General features: G+C 35.0%; 1 protein-coding gene across 3 annotated transcripts; it reads right to left on the bottom strand.

Moving 5' to 3' along the window:
• Positions 1-162: 162 nt before the first annotated feature.
• On the bottom strand, positions 163-17,657 carry hnf4a (hepatocyte nuclear factor 4, alpha). 3 transcript variants are annotated; one of them, XM_059527923.1, is made up of 10 exons: positions 17,453-17,657; positions 4,507-4,681; positions 4,292-4,386; positions 3,712-3,818; positions 3,145-3,300; positions 2,582-2,669; positions 2,342-2,494; positions 2,001-2,237; positions 1,565-1,687; positions 165-1,219 (listed from the first exon to the last, which is right to left on the bottom strand). In XM_059527923.1, the coding sequence occupies exons 1-10, from the start codon at positions 17,499-17,501 to the stop codon at positions 1,077-1,079; spliced, it is 1,326 nt and encodes a 441-aa protein (XP_059383906.1). In that variant the 5' UTR covers positions 17,502-17,657; the 3' UTR covers positions 165-1,076. The 3 variants fall into 3 exon arrangements, with proteins under 3 accessions (XP_059383907.1, XP_059383906.1, XP_059383905.1); XM_059527922.1 differs by lacking the exon at positions 17,453-17,657 and adding an exon at positions 6,194-6,377 and having other exon boundaries at positions 166-1,219; XM_059527924.1 differs by lacking the exons at positions 1,565-1,687; positions 17,453-17,657 and adding an exon at positions 6,194-6,383 and having other exon boundaries at positions 163-1,219.
• Positions 17,658-17,790: the final 133 nt, after the last annotated feature.

The raw sequence follows: 17,790 nt of genomic DNA, 5'->3' as shown, positions 1-17,790 counted from the left end.
ATAAAAAAAATAAAAAGTTAAAATAAACAAGATTAATAAGATGTTAGCTCAGACCACCCACTGAAATGGCGGATGCTGTTTAAAAACGTACAATATTATATAACATCTAGTGTGACCTAAAGATAAGATTCAAAAAGATAATTCTAGAGATATGAATAGAAAGAAACAAAAGCACGCTTTTATGTAAAAATATAGCCTTGACATTTAATATCAGTTCACATTGCAAGTTTGAAATGACCCTTCTCCCTGAAGGCAGTCATTGTAGATTGGCAGTAATTGACCAACATGTAAAACTATAAATGAGTGTGATATTCTCTTATTGTATGCATACATACACATCACTAGTTACAGTTAAGGGGTTAATGAGACATTTTTTTTAAATCCTAAAATCATGAATTAGAATAGACTAAATCCATTTATGAAAAAAGGAAATTATTATATTTACAATTGAGGTATGGCACAAACAGAAAAATTTGAAATGCACATACTCTTAGCATACATAAAATAATTACCAGCATTTTGGTAAATAACAATATTTCCAAGGCACAAAATGTTATGTATTCTATCAGGCTACCGTAAAAGTACTATAAGAGCCATAAGCAAGCTGTTAAAATACTGTACAATCAAACAAATATCTGATCACATTCAGGCCTGCTGTAACATTTATGGTACTCAAACTCTCCTTGAAAGGAGAATAAATCTTGCATAGCCTTTGTATAATATGGTTTTTCTCACTTTTTAAATTCTGTTGTGACTCCTTGGGTAGTATAAGTATGCACCACTAGGTCATTCTAAAACATACATACACCAAAGAAATAAGATGGGATGAACATAGATATTTAAAGTGTGATTGTTGCACACCTTTAAACTCAACTATTTTGGTCTAAAGTTCTTAAAATAGGAAACAACCTGAACAATTTCACTGTGTCTTTTCTAAAAACCTTAAATTAAATAGCTAGTGAATAGAAATGTCAGTGTTACTGTGTCCAGATGCCTATGAAAATGAAATGTCACACTTAGCACAGCGTATTCATAGTACCAAGTTAAAAAAACTCAATCTGTATTTCTCTGTGCACTCAGATGGCCTCTTGTTTGGTGATGGTTGGTTGAGGGATGGAGCTTGGTTGCTTTGGCACTGTGGCTATAACACCCGGTGCTATTTTGTAATGATCAGAACCTGAGGCTGTCGGGGGAGATGGGATTGGAGTTTCTGGAGTGGCTGTTTGGAAAAAAAGCAAGAGGATACATTAAATCAAGGGTCCACATAGGGGTAATACTGAACCTTAAATAAACATCATCTGCATAGCATGATAACATGCGCAAGAAAGAAACCATTGGTTGACACAAAATAATCACGCTTATGAAATTTCTGAAGGCATTAGGGTAGAAAAGCATTACAGTAGCCTTCTTATACAAAATAAGCCTGATTAGTTTCTACGATTTTGGCAGGGATTACTCCAACAAGCCTGTTTGTCCCTGGTTTTCACATTTTAAGGACCTATATTTTCTGTAAAGTCTTCCTTCATAACAAATTTTCTTTCACTCGGTTCAAGATGTTACTTACACATCTGGCCATTGTGAATTGGAGTGGCCATGTTTGTGGTGACTATGACATTGTTACTGAGGTGCTCCTGAACCAGATGTGGGTGTAGAGAATGATGGGCATGAGGAGCTTCATTAGCAGAACCTGACAGAAAAAGAGAGTCCTTTAATCTCTGATTGGGAAGATCATATACAAATCTGAATCAAGTAGGAACTTGATTTTACAGTCTATATGATCTATGTAGAGCAGATTATTAAGAAACCAAAAGTTATAGGCTGCCTTTTTTTATATCTTTTAAATCAAGTTGTTCCTGTTGTTCCTAGATGTTTATCATACATCTCAGATACTGCAGCGTTTGACAGCTCTCCAAAGTTAAGGGTCATTTATATACACTGTCTGATAACCGTGACTTTGCACTTTTCCACAAAATTTTGTTTCATTAACAGAAATCAGTTACCTCCTAGAAGCATCTCTTGTAGCAGGTTGTCTATCTTTGCCAATCCAAACAATTTAACAAATTGGATTTGCTCGATCATTTGCCAGGTGATACTCTGCAGCGTTGGCAACAGAAGTAGTAGCTCGCCGAACCGTCCTCGTGAATCGTACTGCCGGTCATTTATGTAATCCTCTAAACTAACTTGAACTTGGTATCGCATGCGTTTTATCTTGCTTGGGTCGCTTAAACCTTTGGCATCTACATGAGTAGTGAAAGATCATTACATTAGATCAGTTTGAAAACTCACTTGATATTCTGCTCTGTTTTGTCTCTTCTTTTTTTTTTAAGGAAAATTTAGCTACCTGGGTCGAAAAATACAATGGCCTTCAAACAGGCATATTCATTGTCATCGATCTGGAGGTCCTGGAAGGGAAGGACTAACTCATCAAGGATCCTTACAGCCACACGGCTCACCTCCAATTCGGGGCAATTTCGTGCAATTATATGATCATTACCTGCGAGAATCATGGAAAATTGTGAGGTAAAACATTAGTAAAATAGCTTGAGTCCAGAAGACTCTGGACTTGCTTAAAAAAACATACCTAATAGTAAAATGTCCTTATACAGCATGGAGCGTTTGGCAGCTCCTATCAGGAGATGTTCTCCAGCATGAGCTCGCAGTAAAGCCACCTGAGACAAATGAACAAGTGTTTGTTTGGTTAGAGTCCTTTTTATAACCATATCATCTCATTTTTTTATTTAAAATTAAATGTAGATATTAAGTATTTTTAGAGGCAAAATTAGGTTGGTCTTCATGCCTGTATGCGCATGTGTGTTTTCACATGTATGTTTGTGTGAGAAGATGCTGTTTGAGGCGCTCTCACCCACAGCTAAAACACTGATCAGTTATCACGCCTCAGTGCTCAGCATGTTAATGATTCTGAATGTCTCAAGAAGAGATGTAACTTTCAAACCAGCTCATCATATTCTAACCTGAGCCATCTAAATACATTAACCACCCAAATTAAAGATCTCTGAACTTTTTTTCCGACTGCTATAAAAATATGAGCCAGCTGGCAATAATATCTATGAAATATATATATATTGTAGGAGTACATTTTCACCTAAATAAGAAGTGCTTACCTCTTAATAAGAGGGATCTTACCTGATCATCCAGGGGAAGGTCACAGAATGCTGGGATGTATTTAGCCCATTCAACCAGCACTAGCAGCTGCTGTTTCATAGACTCGCACACATCAGTTATAGTAGCTACCTTCTTCGTTCTGATGTCGCCATTCAAGATAGGACCAGGTGATGAAATCTGCATAGAAGCATATGGGAGAATTTTACATTTATAAAAGTAAATCATATAATATATTTTAAAGGTGAATTTTGTCATTTCTGTGCCTCTAGCTACACCCAGTGAATCTTCAGAAATATTGACTGTTTCCAAACGGGTTTCCAAAACAATCTCCTGGTTTATCATTGGTCAGATAGTCATGCCCCAAACCCACGCCATTGGTTGAGCATGTGTTGCTACGCGGTTCTAACTGGGATGCTCAAACAAACAGGGCAATGTTTTGATAGCTGTGCCACAGTGTTTTCTCTTTTTGAGAGGAATCAACCTACAGATTTACTAATTGTAGTCTCTTCATGTTACACTGGGTTAAGAGAACATATTTTACACAATTCACCTTGTGATTTGAACCTAGATTTGAATCACACTGTGTACCTGTCTAGAAAGGACATCAGCCTGAATGAGTGCATTTATTGAGGGTAAACTGCTGTCTTCATAGCTGGATCTTCTAGTGCTAATCCTGTCTCTTTCATTCTGCACAGCTGAGAAAGAGAAAAACACTTTTAATCAGCAAATTAAGATAAAATTTAATACAAATACACATAGAAAGTTTATTTTGACCAAAAACAGCTCTGGTTAAACCACTGAAATATACTCTTTCTTTATCAATATTAGTGAACCAGTTCTTACAACCAGTTGAGATTGCAGAGATGAGGGATATTTGCTGACTTTGTGAGAGGGGGGGAGTCCTCAAGGTTGCGTTTTTTGTTTTGTTTTTTTTATCAGTGTGCAGTTATGATGGCTCTAAACTGTTTGTTCAGCATAAACCAGACATAGACCTCAGTGCATTGTTGAGTGAACATTAACAAAATGTCTCTCGCTAACTGTTTTCTGGCTGTTGCAACATCTCCCATTTGCGCCTCCCAACCTCCCAAACAGGGCAGGGGGATTTAATCTCTGTTTTTTACATTTTATGAGCATTATATAAATAAAATCTAACAGCATGAACAAGTACCTTCCTTCTTCATCCCAGCTCGAAAACATTTCTTTAGTCTGCAGTACCGGCACTGATTTCTCTTGTCTTTGTCCACTATGCACTGTCTGTTAAATCTGTATGGAAGCATAAAGAAGATTTACTTTGGCATTGGATACCTTGGATGGAAACATGGTCTTTTATGCAGGATCATGGCATTATGTTAGCAAAATGTAGCAAAAATGTAGGTTTCTGACCTGCAGGAATACATGTGGTTTTTGCGTACGCTGCGCCTGAAGAACCCCTTGCATCCGTCACAGCTGGAGGCTCCGTAGTGCTTTCCTGTGGCCCGGTCCCCACAGATGGCACATAGGGTGCCGGCCCCTAAGTGGTTGGCAACATTCATGTTGGCACTCTCAGCTGGCGAGGAGTCTGAAATAATGGAGGATCTTGAATTTAGTGTCACAAGTGGTTTAAATTATCTTTTCTGTTTTTAACTATTCTTTTCAAGCAAAAAAAAAATTGTGTGAGAAATAAGAGCTGCTTAAAATCCCAAGAGTCAATAAATTAAGTTTAATGCTATGAAACACTTCTTTTTCTGAATGAGACTTAAATATCTGGGTTGCAGATTAAACCAGTCAGACTCCTGGTTGCAGACCAATCAGAGTTAAAGTAAATAGGGGAAAGGTCATGGGGTGAAAAATACTCTCAAAACGACATTTTTATGGCTAAATCAATTGGCAGTGAATCATCATCATGAACATGAGCTGGAAAGGGCTGTTTGCTAAGTAATCCAGAAGTGATTAGTGCTAAACCTGTACAAAAGCTACAACAAGATCATCTTAGATTATGTGAACTCTAATTAGTGTTCTTGATGACCTACTTAATAAATTTAACAAAAAATTCAACAATAACATATATGATTATTTTGGGTCAGTTTGATTTAAAAAAGATTATGACGATGGTGATTTGATATTATGTTGATGACATTTAAACATTAATCATTTCAAAAGCTGTTAAATGTTTTTTTTTTTTATTATTATGATAAAGGTAATCAAAGAGAATTACATTAAAACCCAAGCAATGATCAAAGGCAAAACGTAGTTAAATGGCTCATCAGTGATTATTTGGTGATCACCTAAATGTAGAATAATTTGTGATTTCCCCTAAACTGTTGTGCTAAAATATAAGTGATTTAAAAATTGTAAATATTGGCTATAATATTTCATAATTACAAAAAAGTCATAATTTTATATAATGTTATTATAAATAATTTAAATAATTTAAATATACTGTTGAATAGACAAACTCTACAATGAATGAAAATGTAACTTAACTATTTGGGTCAGTCAAAAAAATGTTTTTTAATAAAATTACATTTTATTTTCAAATGTCAATCTTACTCAAATATAAACATTTTATAAACTGGACTCTTACTGCTTTACCTTAATATAACTACCATACATATTAGATTACTTTGTCAGGTCGATAGTGGTTGGATATCAGTTTGTTTCACAAAACCTAGACATGGGAGACTTAGCTGCGAAACATTTACATGACACCCTCTTTGCTCAGTGATCATTCATCCTGGTGTCAAACTTCTCTTGAAATACTATCCAAACAAGTCATTTTATCCCAAGCCGACTGTATGAGAACAAGCAAAAGGAGACGAATGAACCTCTTCTCCTTGTAGAGTATCCTGTCTGCAGGACAGAGCATGATGTGCTTCTTATCTTTTACTGAAAAATGTATTTTGTATTGGCTTTTACAATCAGTATTGGGTGTTCTGTGCAAAAGGTTACGAACTTGCCAATTGGCACTTAACTATAAGCCTATGAACCCTGTTAAACATCTGCCTCCCACACTTGACCATATACTATATACTAGCCTATATAAGTCACTAAAGGTCTCAAAGTTCACCGCGGGTCTGAGCAGATGACTCACCTGTGCTCATCGCAAGCACTTGCATGTTCTCAAACTCCAGGGTGGTGTAGGCTGGGTCCAAGGCCTCGCTATAGTCTGCCATCTCCATGTCTACTAGTGGTTTGGACAAACTCATTCTCAGCTACCTGATGCTGGGGGGAAAGACTTGTCCTCTCCACAGCGTTTGGACACCCCCTCATAGGCCAAGCCCCTCCTCTCGGAGAGGTAGACACCTTTGAGTGACAGGGGCCATGTCCTCAAGGGCAAAGATGAGGCTTGCTCATGATTGACAGTTCGGGCCTCCTCCCAGAGCATGGCCCCATTCTGAAGTGGGATGGCTCTTATGTTAATGATTAAAGTGCTAAATCAGAGTTTTTTCAGAGACTGAGACAAACAGGGTGTTATGTTTGTCTCAATAACCTAAATTCACTGCTAGAGAAATATAGCCAGTCTCAACAACACTATGCGTTCTATCTCAGTTCCCTAACAAGGGCTTTAGGGAGCAAGAAAGATGACTGTCTGGGCCTTGACACATATTAGACACTATGAAAAAGTCACTCTTATTTGACTCTAATGTATAAGATTGAAATTAAGTGGTCCGCATTTCAACGTGCAAATTACGTGTTTGCTAAATCTCTGTTAATTCTAGCACAATAAACAACAGCAAGAAATCACACAGAGTAAAATTTGTGGCCTTTATGTAAAAGAGCTCATTGTTCTGTTGAACATTCTGCATTTGCACGTGATACACAACTCCATTCCTGTTGTACAGAACAGATTGTTTACTTCTCATCAAATCTGTGCTAAACTAGCATACGGTAGGCCGTAAAATATCTTGGGGAATTTGTGATAAAACACGTCGGTTTTTAAAAACACAGCTGTGTTGCCGAGATTCACTGTAAAAAGTAATGTTTCTGGACATTTTATTCTCATATGTCAATATAATGATAATTTACAGTGGTGTTCAAAAGTTTGGGATCAGAAAGATTTTTTATGTTTTTTAAAGAAGTCTCTTATGCTCATCAAGGCTGTATTTATTTGATCAAAAATACAGAAAAAAACCTGTGATATTGTGAAATTTTATTGCAATTTCTAATATTGGTTTCCTATATTAATATACTTTTATAATACTTTTGAACAGTACTGTATGCGTAGTAAAAATGGGCAGTCAGTAGTTAAATTAGTAGTCAATAAATACATTTTATTTATTTATTTATTTTACTGTAACTCTTACTGTAAATTGTATGACAAATCATACTTTTTACTTCTTTTTTTGAGTGTTTTACAGTAGAATTGCTTGTACTGTCCTGTTAAATCAACATATAGAGTAAGGTTTTTATTCTTTTACATTACTCTGTTATATTACATTTTATTTTATTCCTTTCCCATTAAAATTTCTAATATTTTTAAGCTTTGGTGACATCTGTTATTATCTCCACATATTGGCATTCAAACTACTATTAAAAGTAATGTTTTTTTATTGGTATCTATAGTTCCATGAAAAAACCATTAGCATTCTTAGAAAAAAAAAAGGTTGTTTAGATTATTAAAATGTTTTTCCAGAATTGTTCTTTCAATGGCATTGCTGTGAAACCCTTTTTTAAAGAACCTTTTATGAGTTTTTTTATTTTTAAGATTCTGACAAAACGGTTTCTAAATTACCTTGAGATGAGAAAACTGAGATGATCATCATCTCTGTACATATTGTAGTGCCAGAATCTTAGAATAATCTATATTTTCCAAACTCTTTTGGGAGAGGATAAAACTATTTGTTACTCAAACAGGAAAATTTGATGTAACAATTACGCAAGTACCAACTTCAAGTACATAAGTATCAGGGCCAGTGCAAACAGAGGCAAGTATGTATATTTGAAGAGTAGAAAGCAACAGAACAAACCATGGGTCATCGTTCCTCAGTTCAGACCTGCCCTGGAGCCTGTAAAATCCAGCTGCCTACAGAGAATATAAAGCTACTGTTGCTATACTGTCAGATGAACAACCTAGATTCTTGCTGTTTAAACCAAGTTTCTTTGAGATGCTTCATTGCTGTAATCGTGTTTGTTTTATGTTTAAGTTAAATTACTCCACCTCATGAAATTGAATGAGAATGTGGGATTATGTATTTTATGTTGAGCTTGCTAAAACACCGCAGACATTGTTTACTATCTGTAAATGGCAGATCCCACCTGACCATCTATGTGGACTAAAAGTGCTGAGCTGGTTTTAAACTGGCTGGAAAATACCTAAACTTACAAGATAGCTGGTTCTGAATACATTAGACACTTGCATATTCATAGAGATATAAAAAGTGAATTATATTCAGAAGAAGCAGTGTCTGTATGGTTGTGTCTTGACCGGATGATGTTTGACTCGTAGATCTCAAAATAAATCTACAAGAAGTTGCAGACTTTTGAACCGATAGATCAGGAACATTTGTTGGTCTTCGTTGTTTCTGTACAAGATGACTTTATTTCTCCAGTAATTAACCTGAGTAATGACAATCAGTGTACAGGAATGACTCGATGGACAAATCTTATCTGAGTCACCATTAAACTCCTTATCGCAGCACACATCTCCATGTTTCTGTTAACTAAGGCATGACCTCTATAAAGTGTAATCTGTAAAGTTATGGCCCTTTCTCACATGCAGCACAGTGATCAGAGCAGGCAGGCGTAGATAACTACATTAGATCATTACCTCACATGGGCAAAAGCCTCTTGGTGTACAAACCTGTTTAACAGATACGCATCTAAAAAAATCAGCAGGATGTGCTGATGTGGAGTAAGAAAACAGATGGATTAGCCATGTATTCATTAACTGGGATTTGTGTCACTCATGTACTTTTATTAACATGGCAGGCCATAGGTGTAAATTAATTATTTGATTTGAAAACATTACATTTTGATTGTTAAGTAAAATAAATATGGGTAAATCTAACTGATTTGAATTTCATAATGAAAAACACTTGGTTGATATTATTTTGTTGACATAGTTTTTTATTTTATTTATTTATTTATGTTTTGCTTTTGCTTTTATGACCACATAATAATTGACAGTCTATAGGGAAGATTTTTTTTTCTTGTAAAACAGTTACTTTATTAAAGTTATATGCTTTCCCTCTTAATCAATTCGATTAAATTTTGTTTCGTTTTTTATTTATTTATTTATTTATTTTGTCTAAAATCATACATTTTTTCCTCCAGCTAATGTCTAAGGCAATGAATTATGAAACAGTGTTGAATTAAAAACATCCCAATCACACCCATAATGTTTTTGAATATATTATTATTTTATTTTATTTTTGCTTTTATGACCGCATATTAATTGTCAGTGTAACGGAAAGATTTGTTCTTGTAAAATATTTAACATATAAACTTTCCCTCTTATACAATTGTATGTTTTGTACCAATTAATGTCTAATGACACAGAGACTGAACTATTAGACTGAACCAGTACAACAAATTCAAAGCAACTCTCTCTCTCTATCTGAAAATATCAAGCATCAAACAGTCACATTTTTCCATCATTATCTGATCAGTGTTGCAAGACGGACGTTTACATGCGCACTGCGGCGTGGTGCAAACTTTGAGTACTTTGAGTCTCATCACAGAAGACAATATGACATAGCACATGTCCTGCCCTGATCGTGTTCTCTGTGTGATATGAGGCAGCGATGTCATGTCCTATAATCAGTCACCCATACCGCCTGCCTGGGGCTAAAAGTCAGAAGGTTGATGTAACTCCTCTGCCTATTTTCCCCTTTGAAACTTCAAACTCCAGTTTGTGAACAAAGTCCTGTCTATCTCCACAATAAGGATCTCCGACCACTGACCAAACTCCATTTGTAACCACTGCCTATTTGTACTTTCTCTCCAATGACTCTTTTTCATTTCACCTGTCTGACCAAATGGGAATAACAAGTAGCACTACAAAGGTGGATGTGAAATGCACATGTTGTGGGAACCGGTGGCCTACAAGGAATAACACGCTCTTGGAGTACTCTGGAATGTGTTTTACGTGGGAATATGAGTGTTTCGCTTTCTTTTGAATATTTGAATATTTGTTAAGAATGGGAGAAGACGGCATGAATATGTTTAGTAAAGCTCATTTGAGGTCAGTAGAAAAGCCGCTGTGGATTGACTGGGGTAGATGGCACAGATATGTGAGTATGGCGACATAGTGAACACACAACAGATTGGTTGGTACCCTGCAAGCTCACAACTCTCATGCCCTTTGGGGGCAAAATATTAACTTTTGCTTATTTGAAATGATCTCTTTTTTTATATATATAAAAATCTATATCTATTTGTAGTTTTAAACTGTTGCAGTGTACTCTAAGACTGCTGAAATGTATCTTTATCCTAAGTGTGTTGGGGCTGTTAAGTGTGGATAATGCCCCTCCCCTCTGTCTAAACGGTTTTTTTTTGTCTCATAAGGCTATGGTGCTTTTTAAAGGCCCATCGAGTGTAAATCGATGGTCAGATGCTAAATATCCCTAGAATTTAGGACATTTTCATTGTTTTTTTTCTTTGAAGGTTCATATTTTTCAGTTTTAATCAGTTTTAATTAGCTGATGATAATCAAACTAAGAATTGAAAGTATTTGCTAATCAAGCTCTTGTCAGCACCAAGAAGCTGAGAATCATTTCATGTGATCTGTTGCTCTGATAAATGTTCAAACCTTGTTAAGTTTTTAATACATAACTCCCAATGCAAATGAAGCAATGAAAATGAAAAATGAAGAGAAATTACAAGGAAAACCTGTGATTCCTGCCAAGATGCAATTCATGAGGTTGTTAGTGGCTTTATGATGGCCAGTTAAGACCTAAAGCCTTATAAACAACGTGCAGATTTTCAAAACAACTTGAATTCCCCTTTATCTCCTTCGTTTAAATGTTTACATTTTCTGATTTTAGTTCCAGTGCATTTAAACAAAATTGATACTGCCAGTGTTATTTTAGTATCAAGATACGCTTATAGTTTTATTATTATTTCCAATTTCATTTAGCAGTGTGTTTTTGTCACTTTTAGTAGTTTATATACAGTATGTATACAATTTATTAAATTTTTTAATGGTTTTAGTTTTAGTTAATTGTATAATGACCCTGGATACGGTGTCAAGTACATGTGTTTTTAGCAGTCTTTGATTTTAAAATAAATACTTTATAACTCAAAGCCATTTTCTTATGAGAAAAAACTCTCCTCCTCCGTAACGATTAACAAAGACAGTTATCTATGAAGTTCCCATAGTCCTCCTCAGCCATCACGGTATTTGTAGTGTAGGTAATCATAAACCCCTAGGACCTAATATCGCACAGCTTCCATAAAGTCTTCCAGTTTAAAACTCAAAATCATTGGGTAATAATATGTTTGACAAAAAAGGGTCACATTTAGCCAACCTTTGCTGTTACCTGCTTATCACTTTCGATGTCATGCTTTACATCATAAACATGATAAAGCCACTGATAGGATTTTGTCCTGATGGCTAGCCTGCTTGTTTATCGAGTGATCACAGCTTTATGGGATTACATACTATTTGACAACTTACGCTACTGAAATGATCAAGCTTCTTTGTTTCTTTCAACGCATTACAAAAGCCCAAGTAACTCTGTGCACATCACGCGAGTAAACAATTGCATCAATAAACATTCAGAGCAATGCTCTTTGTAAATCAATCACATCTTCTGATAAGGCTCTTTCAATGATTAACTGTTTTTCTGCTGAGAATCGCTTTGGCTGTTGACCCAATCATATTTGCAGGCTGAGTGATGCTGCATGGACAGTTATCACTCACTTTTTATCATCAATCAATCAATCAATCAATCAATCACCTTTTCATCACAGTGTACAGCTCGCTCTCGAGAACATTTTACCCAAACAAGTTTAACTTTACCCCAGTTTATCCAAACTGAAGAGTCTTAAGTGGTTATTAAGTTTGTTATAATTTAACGCACTGGGGCTTGGTGTACTTTTACTCATCCGTGCTGTTTTGAAGTCATTCTCTTGCAGTCTGAGTATCACTATAGTACAAAACAAAGTACATAATTGTATAATGAATATGTTTTTTTACAAGTGTGATCATTATTTAACGACACAATGGAAACTCAGCACAAGAAGAATCTGGAAGCCTCTTTCCCCCCATGTTTTTCATTCATCTTGAATGATGTCACAGTCAGACCGTCAGATCATTTCTTATGTCATTATTCTATTAGAGGTTTCATGTTAATATTTTAGATTATATCAGGAGTCAGATATTATGGGCATATAGAGTAGGTAACTGACAACATTTGATTTAAAGTGTAATGTAAATAAATATAACATTTTAGAATCTGGCAAAATGTAAAACAAATAAATGTTATAGTGTGAAATTCTTTGGTCACTAACCAAATAAGTAATTCGATTAGAGTTATTTTAGTATCATTTAGATACTATTGTAGTTTTTATTTTGAATCCATTTATTTAGAATTTTTATATTTTCTGTTTTCATTTTAATTTTAGTTCAACTTTTAGTAATTTTATTGTTTTGCCAGTTTTCAGTAGTTTATGTATAAATATATATATAATTTGCTATATTTCAATTAACAATTTTTTTAATGGTTTCAATTTTAGTTTTGTTTTTAGTTAACTATAGTGACCCAGATATACAGATATAGACATAGACACATTTATATAGTCTATGTTGCATCAACCTTGGATTGTTTTTCCTATGGTGATAAAATTACATTTTAAGATTTTTAAAGATATTTTAAGAATCACATCTGAGAATGTCCCAACATTTTTAGTGTGCACAGTCAAGTATACCATTAAGCAGCTCCTTCATGTGGACAAAGCTTGCAATTACATCAGCAAAGTTCTCAGTGTTGGGCCTTCCTGAGTAGAACCACAAGGACTTCACCAATTGTCAACTGAAGTCCCCAAAAATCTCAAATCTGCAGTGATTTTCATAAGCACAGTAAGTTTTCCATAACAGCCAAGAAGTAAACCCAAACCAGACCATAAATTTCTAGAGATGTAAATGAGTCAAATATTCTGCAAATGTCTGTTTTGAAGACATTCAGCAAAATTTAAGCTTTAAAATGTTTCTCTGTGCTTCAGTATGTCTCATCGCCATTGTTCTAATAAGTGTCATTACTGCCCAAATTGTGCTTGTATTATTTGTAAACTCTTTTTTCCCTATATGTTTTGTCTGGTCAACAAATGAAATAGAAGTCACACAGATTTTTGTTGAACGCATCTCTATTTAGTATGTAAATAGAAAATCTACTCTTCAGCCTCGACTGTACTAAAAGAGGCAGTGAATCTGCGGTCGCTCTACCTGGTGTGGTGTTGAAGTGGCCCGTGACATGTCCTTCAAACATCCTGCACTGGTCTGTGGTCCTGAGAGCTGGCAGGACCCCCGGCTCCTCAGCCTTCTCCACACAATGACCTATCCATTCAGTCCTCAGTGTGTCTCTGTGAGTGTGAGAGTGTGTGAGGGAGCCGGTGTTCTCACACAAGCTGACCAGCAGCTCGACCTAATCTCTTAATGCCTGTCACAATGAGATTTGATTGGGGGCTTGAGCGTACGGCCTAATAGTGTCAAGTGTACAGAGCGTATAAATCATATCTGGCACTTCTTGTTCCCGAGGCCCATGGATTCTCCCTTAATTGGATATGAAACATTAACTTGTCATTTTGATGAGTGTGACAGCAGTGTTTAGTCAGTGAATACGCTTCTGAATTGAACAGTTTTCTGGTGCTGAGGAGAGAATTGTACTGAGACATCACTTACAGTTAGCTGTCTGAACTATTGGAGAGTGCTAACTAGAAGCCACATTAGCCGAGTTTTAGAAAAATTGTTGTGGTGCCAATCTGGTAGACACCATTCAGAAGTATGGGGTTGGGAAGATTTTTTAAATGTTTTTGAAAGAAGTCTTTTATGCTCAACATGAATGTTTTTATTTGTATTCCAGAATACAGTAAGAGAGTAAAATCGCGAAATATTGTTACAATTTAAAATAACAGATGTCTGTTTCAGTGCACGTGATCCTTCAGATAGCATTCTAATATGCTGATTTGCTGCTCAAGGAACATCTCTTATTATCAATGTTGTGATGCTTAATGATAAATGTTTCAGTATCTATTTGATGTACAGTATTATTATATTGCACAATTATTCATTTTTAAAAACATTTTTACTAACGTGAAAATTTTGAACAGAAATATATTTAACACCCACGTTCCACCATCCAGTCTATTTCCAATTTATACATTTTCGATCTTTTAGTCATGTATATCTAACTAGGAAAGATTATGTTTTTTATGCATTTTATGATAGCACAGAGGATGTATAGATCATGTACATTGGTTGTAAACAGTGTGTATTCTTTGTTGCTGATGCATATCTATTTTTATCATCAAGATTTATATAAATGTAAAAGGAAATATCAATTTGTTTTCATATTTTAAAACACTTAATTTTAAATAATCCTGCGGTGTGACAAATTATTTTAAAAAATTTCCATTTTAAATTTCAGTTTAGTCTCTATTAATATGCAAAATGCTAAAAGGTACATGCATAATTATTATAAATTAATTAGCAAAATGCTGTTAATAATTGTGGCAAACAGCATGGCATAGCATATAACATGGAAATTTCCTTGGAAACTACACTAATGTAAAAAGTCCATATAAAATATATAATATAAAAAGGCAAGAGTTAAGCAGCACTTTTAAAGTAAAGAATATTACAAGTGGGTTCAGTTGCTTAATTCCAGGTTTGAAAGGCTGCATATTGAACAGAGATGAGTTCTGTGATCAGGAGAAAGAAACGCTTTTGTAACTATTGAACAGGAACAAATATTTCCAGACTTGGAAGAGAGTCTTTGTAGAATTTCTAAATTTTTAGTAACATCCAACACTTTGTGCCATTATGGCTTGTTGTCTTTGGTGGCTGCTTGTTCTGGCCTTGAACATTCTCTGAGCTGACAGCTGGAGCCGCTGGACCTCCACCATAAAGTCACTCAGCATTTCAGGGCAAACAGTGTTCCTTGCTTGAAAGGTGTTCAGCAGCACTTCTTGTGTTTAATTTTAGACGATGAACCTGTAGGTCAATTATTTGTGCAAGTTCTAACAGACAAGCAAGTCTTTCATGTTACTCCATAATGTAACAAGCTTTGATTACAATGTTTAGAAAAATTACCATTTATTTTTTTCATCATATTTAGTCACCAATGCCATCATATTCATCATATCAAACAGTTGATAAAAGCATCACTATAATCCACAGGTAATCCACACGACATAATTCATTTTAAAATTAGTCCTCTTTCCTGCTTTATCCAGTAAAAAAAAGTTGTTTTGTATTAAGTATTTATTAATATTTTGAGTTGTGTGTATTACTTGTGGATTACTGTAATGTTTTGATCAGATGTTTGGACTCTCATTCTGACGGCACCCATTCACTGCAGTTGATCCATTGGCAAGTGATGTAATGCTAAATTTCCTCAAATCTGTTCCAGTGAGGAACTCTTTTACATCTTGGATGGCCTGCAGGGTGAGTATATGTTAAGCAAATATTCATTTTTGGGTGAACTGTATCTTAAATTTTATACTATTGTTCATTGTTCACGTTAGTTCATAGTGCTTTATATCTTGCAAATTTATAACAGTTTTACTATCAAAAAAGTGTATTTGAATGCATGTAGAAATTAACATTAAACTATTTTAAGAAATGCTGTAAAATAATTTTTCGTTTTTAATTCACTTTGTGTTAGATAATGTTAATGTATGCTTATATGTCAGCAGCATTTTGCAGTAGGATTTACTGCTGCACTGCTTTATGCATTCTTTGTGTTCACAAAAAACACAGCTGCTCTGAAATGATCTGGACCACAAAGCGGCTTAATCCAGTCTCCAAGAAAATGCAACAGTAATGTAAATGTTTCAGTACAGACTAGAGCTCTGCTAAGACAAATGTGAGGCCATTAATCACTAAACTCATGCAAATGTTGACATACATGATTGTAATTGTTTCACAGAGTGTATTAGAAGATGCTAAGAGATGTTCACTTAATGATAACTGATTGTTAAATATTATATTTCATATGAGGCCTATAAGAAATTGACTGAAGAACCAATGCCAATTTATATGAGACAGAGGGGTGCTAAAACGAACTTACTCCATTGTATGCAAAGTAGATGTGCATCTATATGTGCATGTGTATAATGCATTATAATATTCATAATATGCGTTTTAATACATTATCTTGTCATAAATAATTATAACTGAATTTAGAAAACAATGTAACAATGAATTCATAAGTGATTGTACACCACATTATAAGGTGCATTACAAGGTATAATTAATGCATTAAAACTACTTTTATAATGCATTATACATAAAAGCTTTAACTAAAGTGTTACCAAGACATTTGTAATGCTACAAAGGATTTTGTTTTCAAATTAATGCAGTTTTTGTATTTCTATCTATCAAATTTAGCAAATCCTGGAGGGGAAAAATATCGCTGTTTCCGAAAAATGTTGAGTAGCACAAGCGTTTTCAATGTTTCTTGAACACCAAATCAAAATGATTTCTTAAGGATCATGTGAGACTGCACAATAATGGCTGCTAAAAATACAGCTTTGCCATAAAAGGTATAATTAAATGTTTAAATGCATTTAAATAAAAATATAATAATTGTAATATTATTTCACTATATTACTACTTTAACTGTATTTTTTTTTTTTTTTAATAAATGCAGCCTGGTTAAGCATACAAGATTGTTACCAAAAAAATGTTATCATTATTTTTAAGAACATGATCAAAAAATAAAAAAATAAATAAATAAATTGAGTGAAATGACTTTGCTATACAATATCGTCATGTGTATTGTTCTGCTGTAGGCCTATTTTGTAGCTGCACTTACTATCGCTAACGTTTGGTCTGAAGATTAAAGCCTTTTATTTTTTCGAGATCTTTTCTAAAGCTCACTTTGTTTCAGCACTTTATCCAGAGTACTTTGAGTCATTCCATGCCAGCAAGAAAAGAGGAACTTCAGCCATTCTGTCCACATTATTCATCTTCTCTTGCAAATAGGCGCTATTTACCAGTCATTATGGATATGCCACACCTCCCGAATTACAGCCGTGCACCACAAGCTCTCACGAATGGCGATGATAGCTACTATACTGGATGAAATGTCAAGAAACAACATGCCCATTCAACAACACGTTCCACCAAGATCACCAAAGCAGCCACCATGTTTTTCCTGAGAGCAGTCGGAAGAGGCCGAGCACTTACCGTATGCTGCATCCATATGGGTGCCGGCCTGAGCACTCACATTGACCATGTTGTCTCTTCTGCTCCCCACCACAGTGTTTTACTGACTTTGCTCTATAAAGAGTGAAAGATGATGAAGAATTAACACATAAGTTTTGCACAGTCCTCTGTGTTTCTGGTGGAGGTGTTGTTGGCGCAAGGTAAGGCCAGTACTCCTGTTATCTTATTGATTTTCCTAATCTGGGCAAATGTGGGTGGAGAGGTTAAACAGTAACCAGGCTTGTATAGAGACCAATCCATATGACAGCTGTAGCTATGGCAACAGGATGATAGAAACTCAAATAGACATTTTGTTATAA

Source organism: Carassius carassius, chromosome 37 (genome assembly GCF_963082965.1).
Source record: "Carassius carassius chromosome 37, fCarCar2.1, whole genome shotgun sequence".
NCBI classification, from domain to species: Eukaryota; Metazoa; Chordata; class Actinopteri; order Cypriniformes; family Cyprinidae; genus Carassius; species Carassius carassius.
Note: the sequence above shows the minus strand (reverse complement) of the source record. Positions and strands in the feature narration are given on the sequence as shown.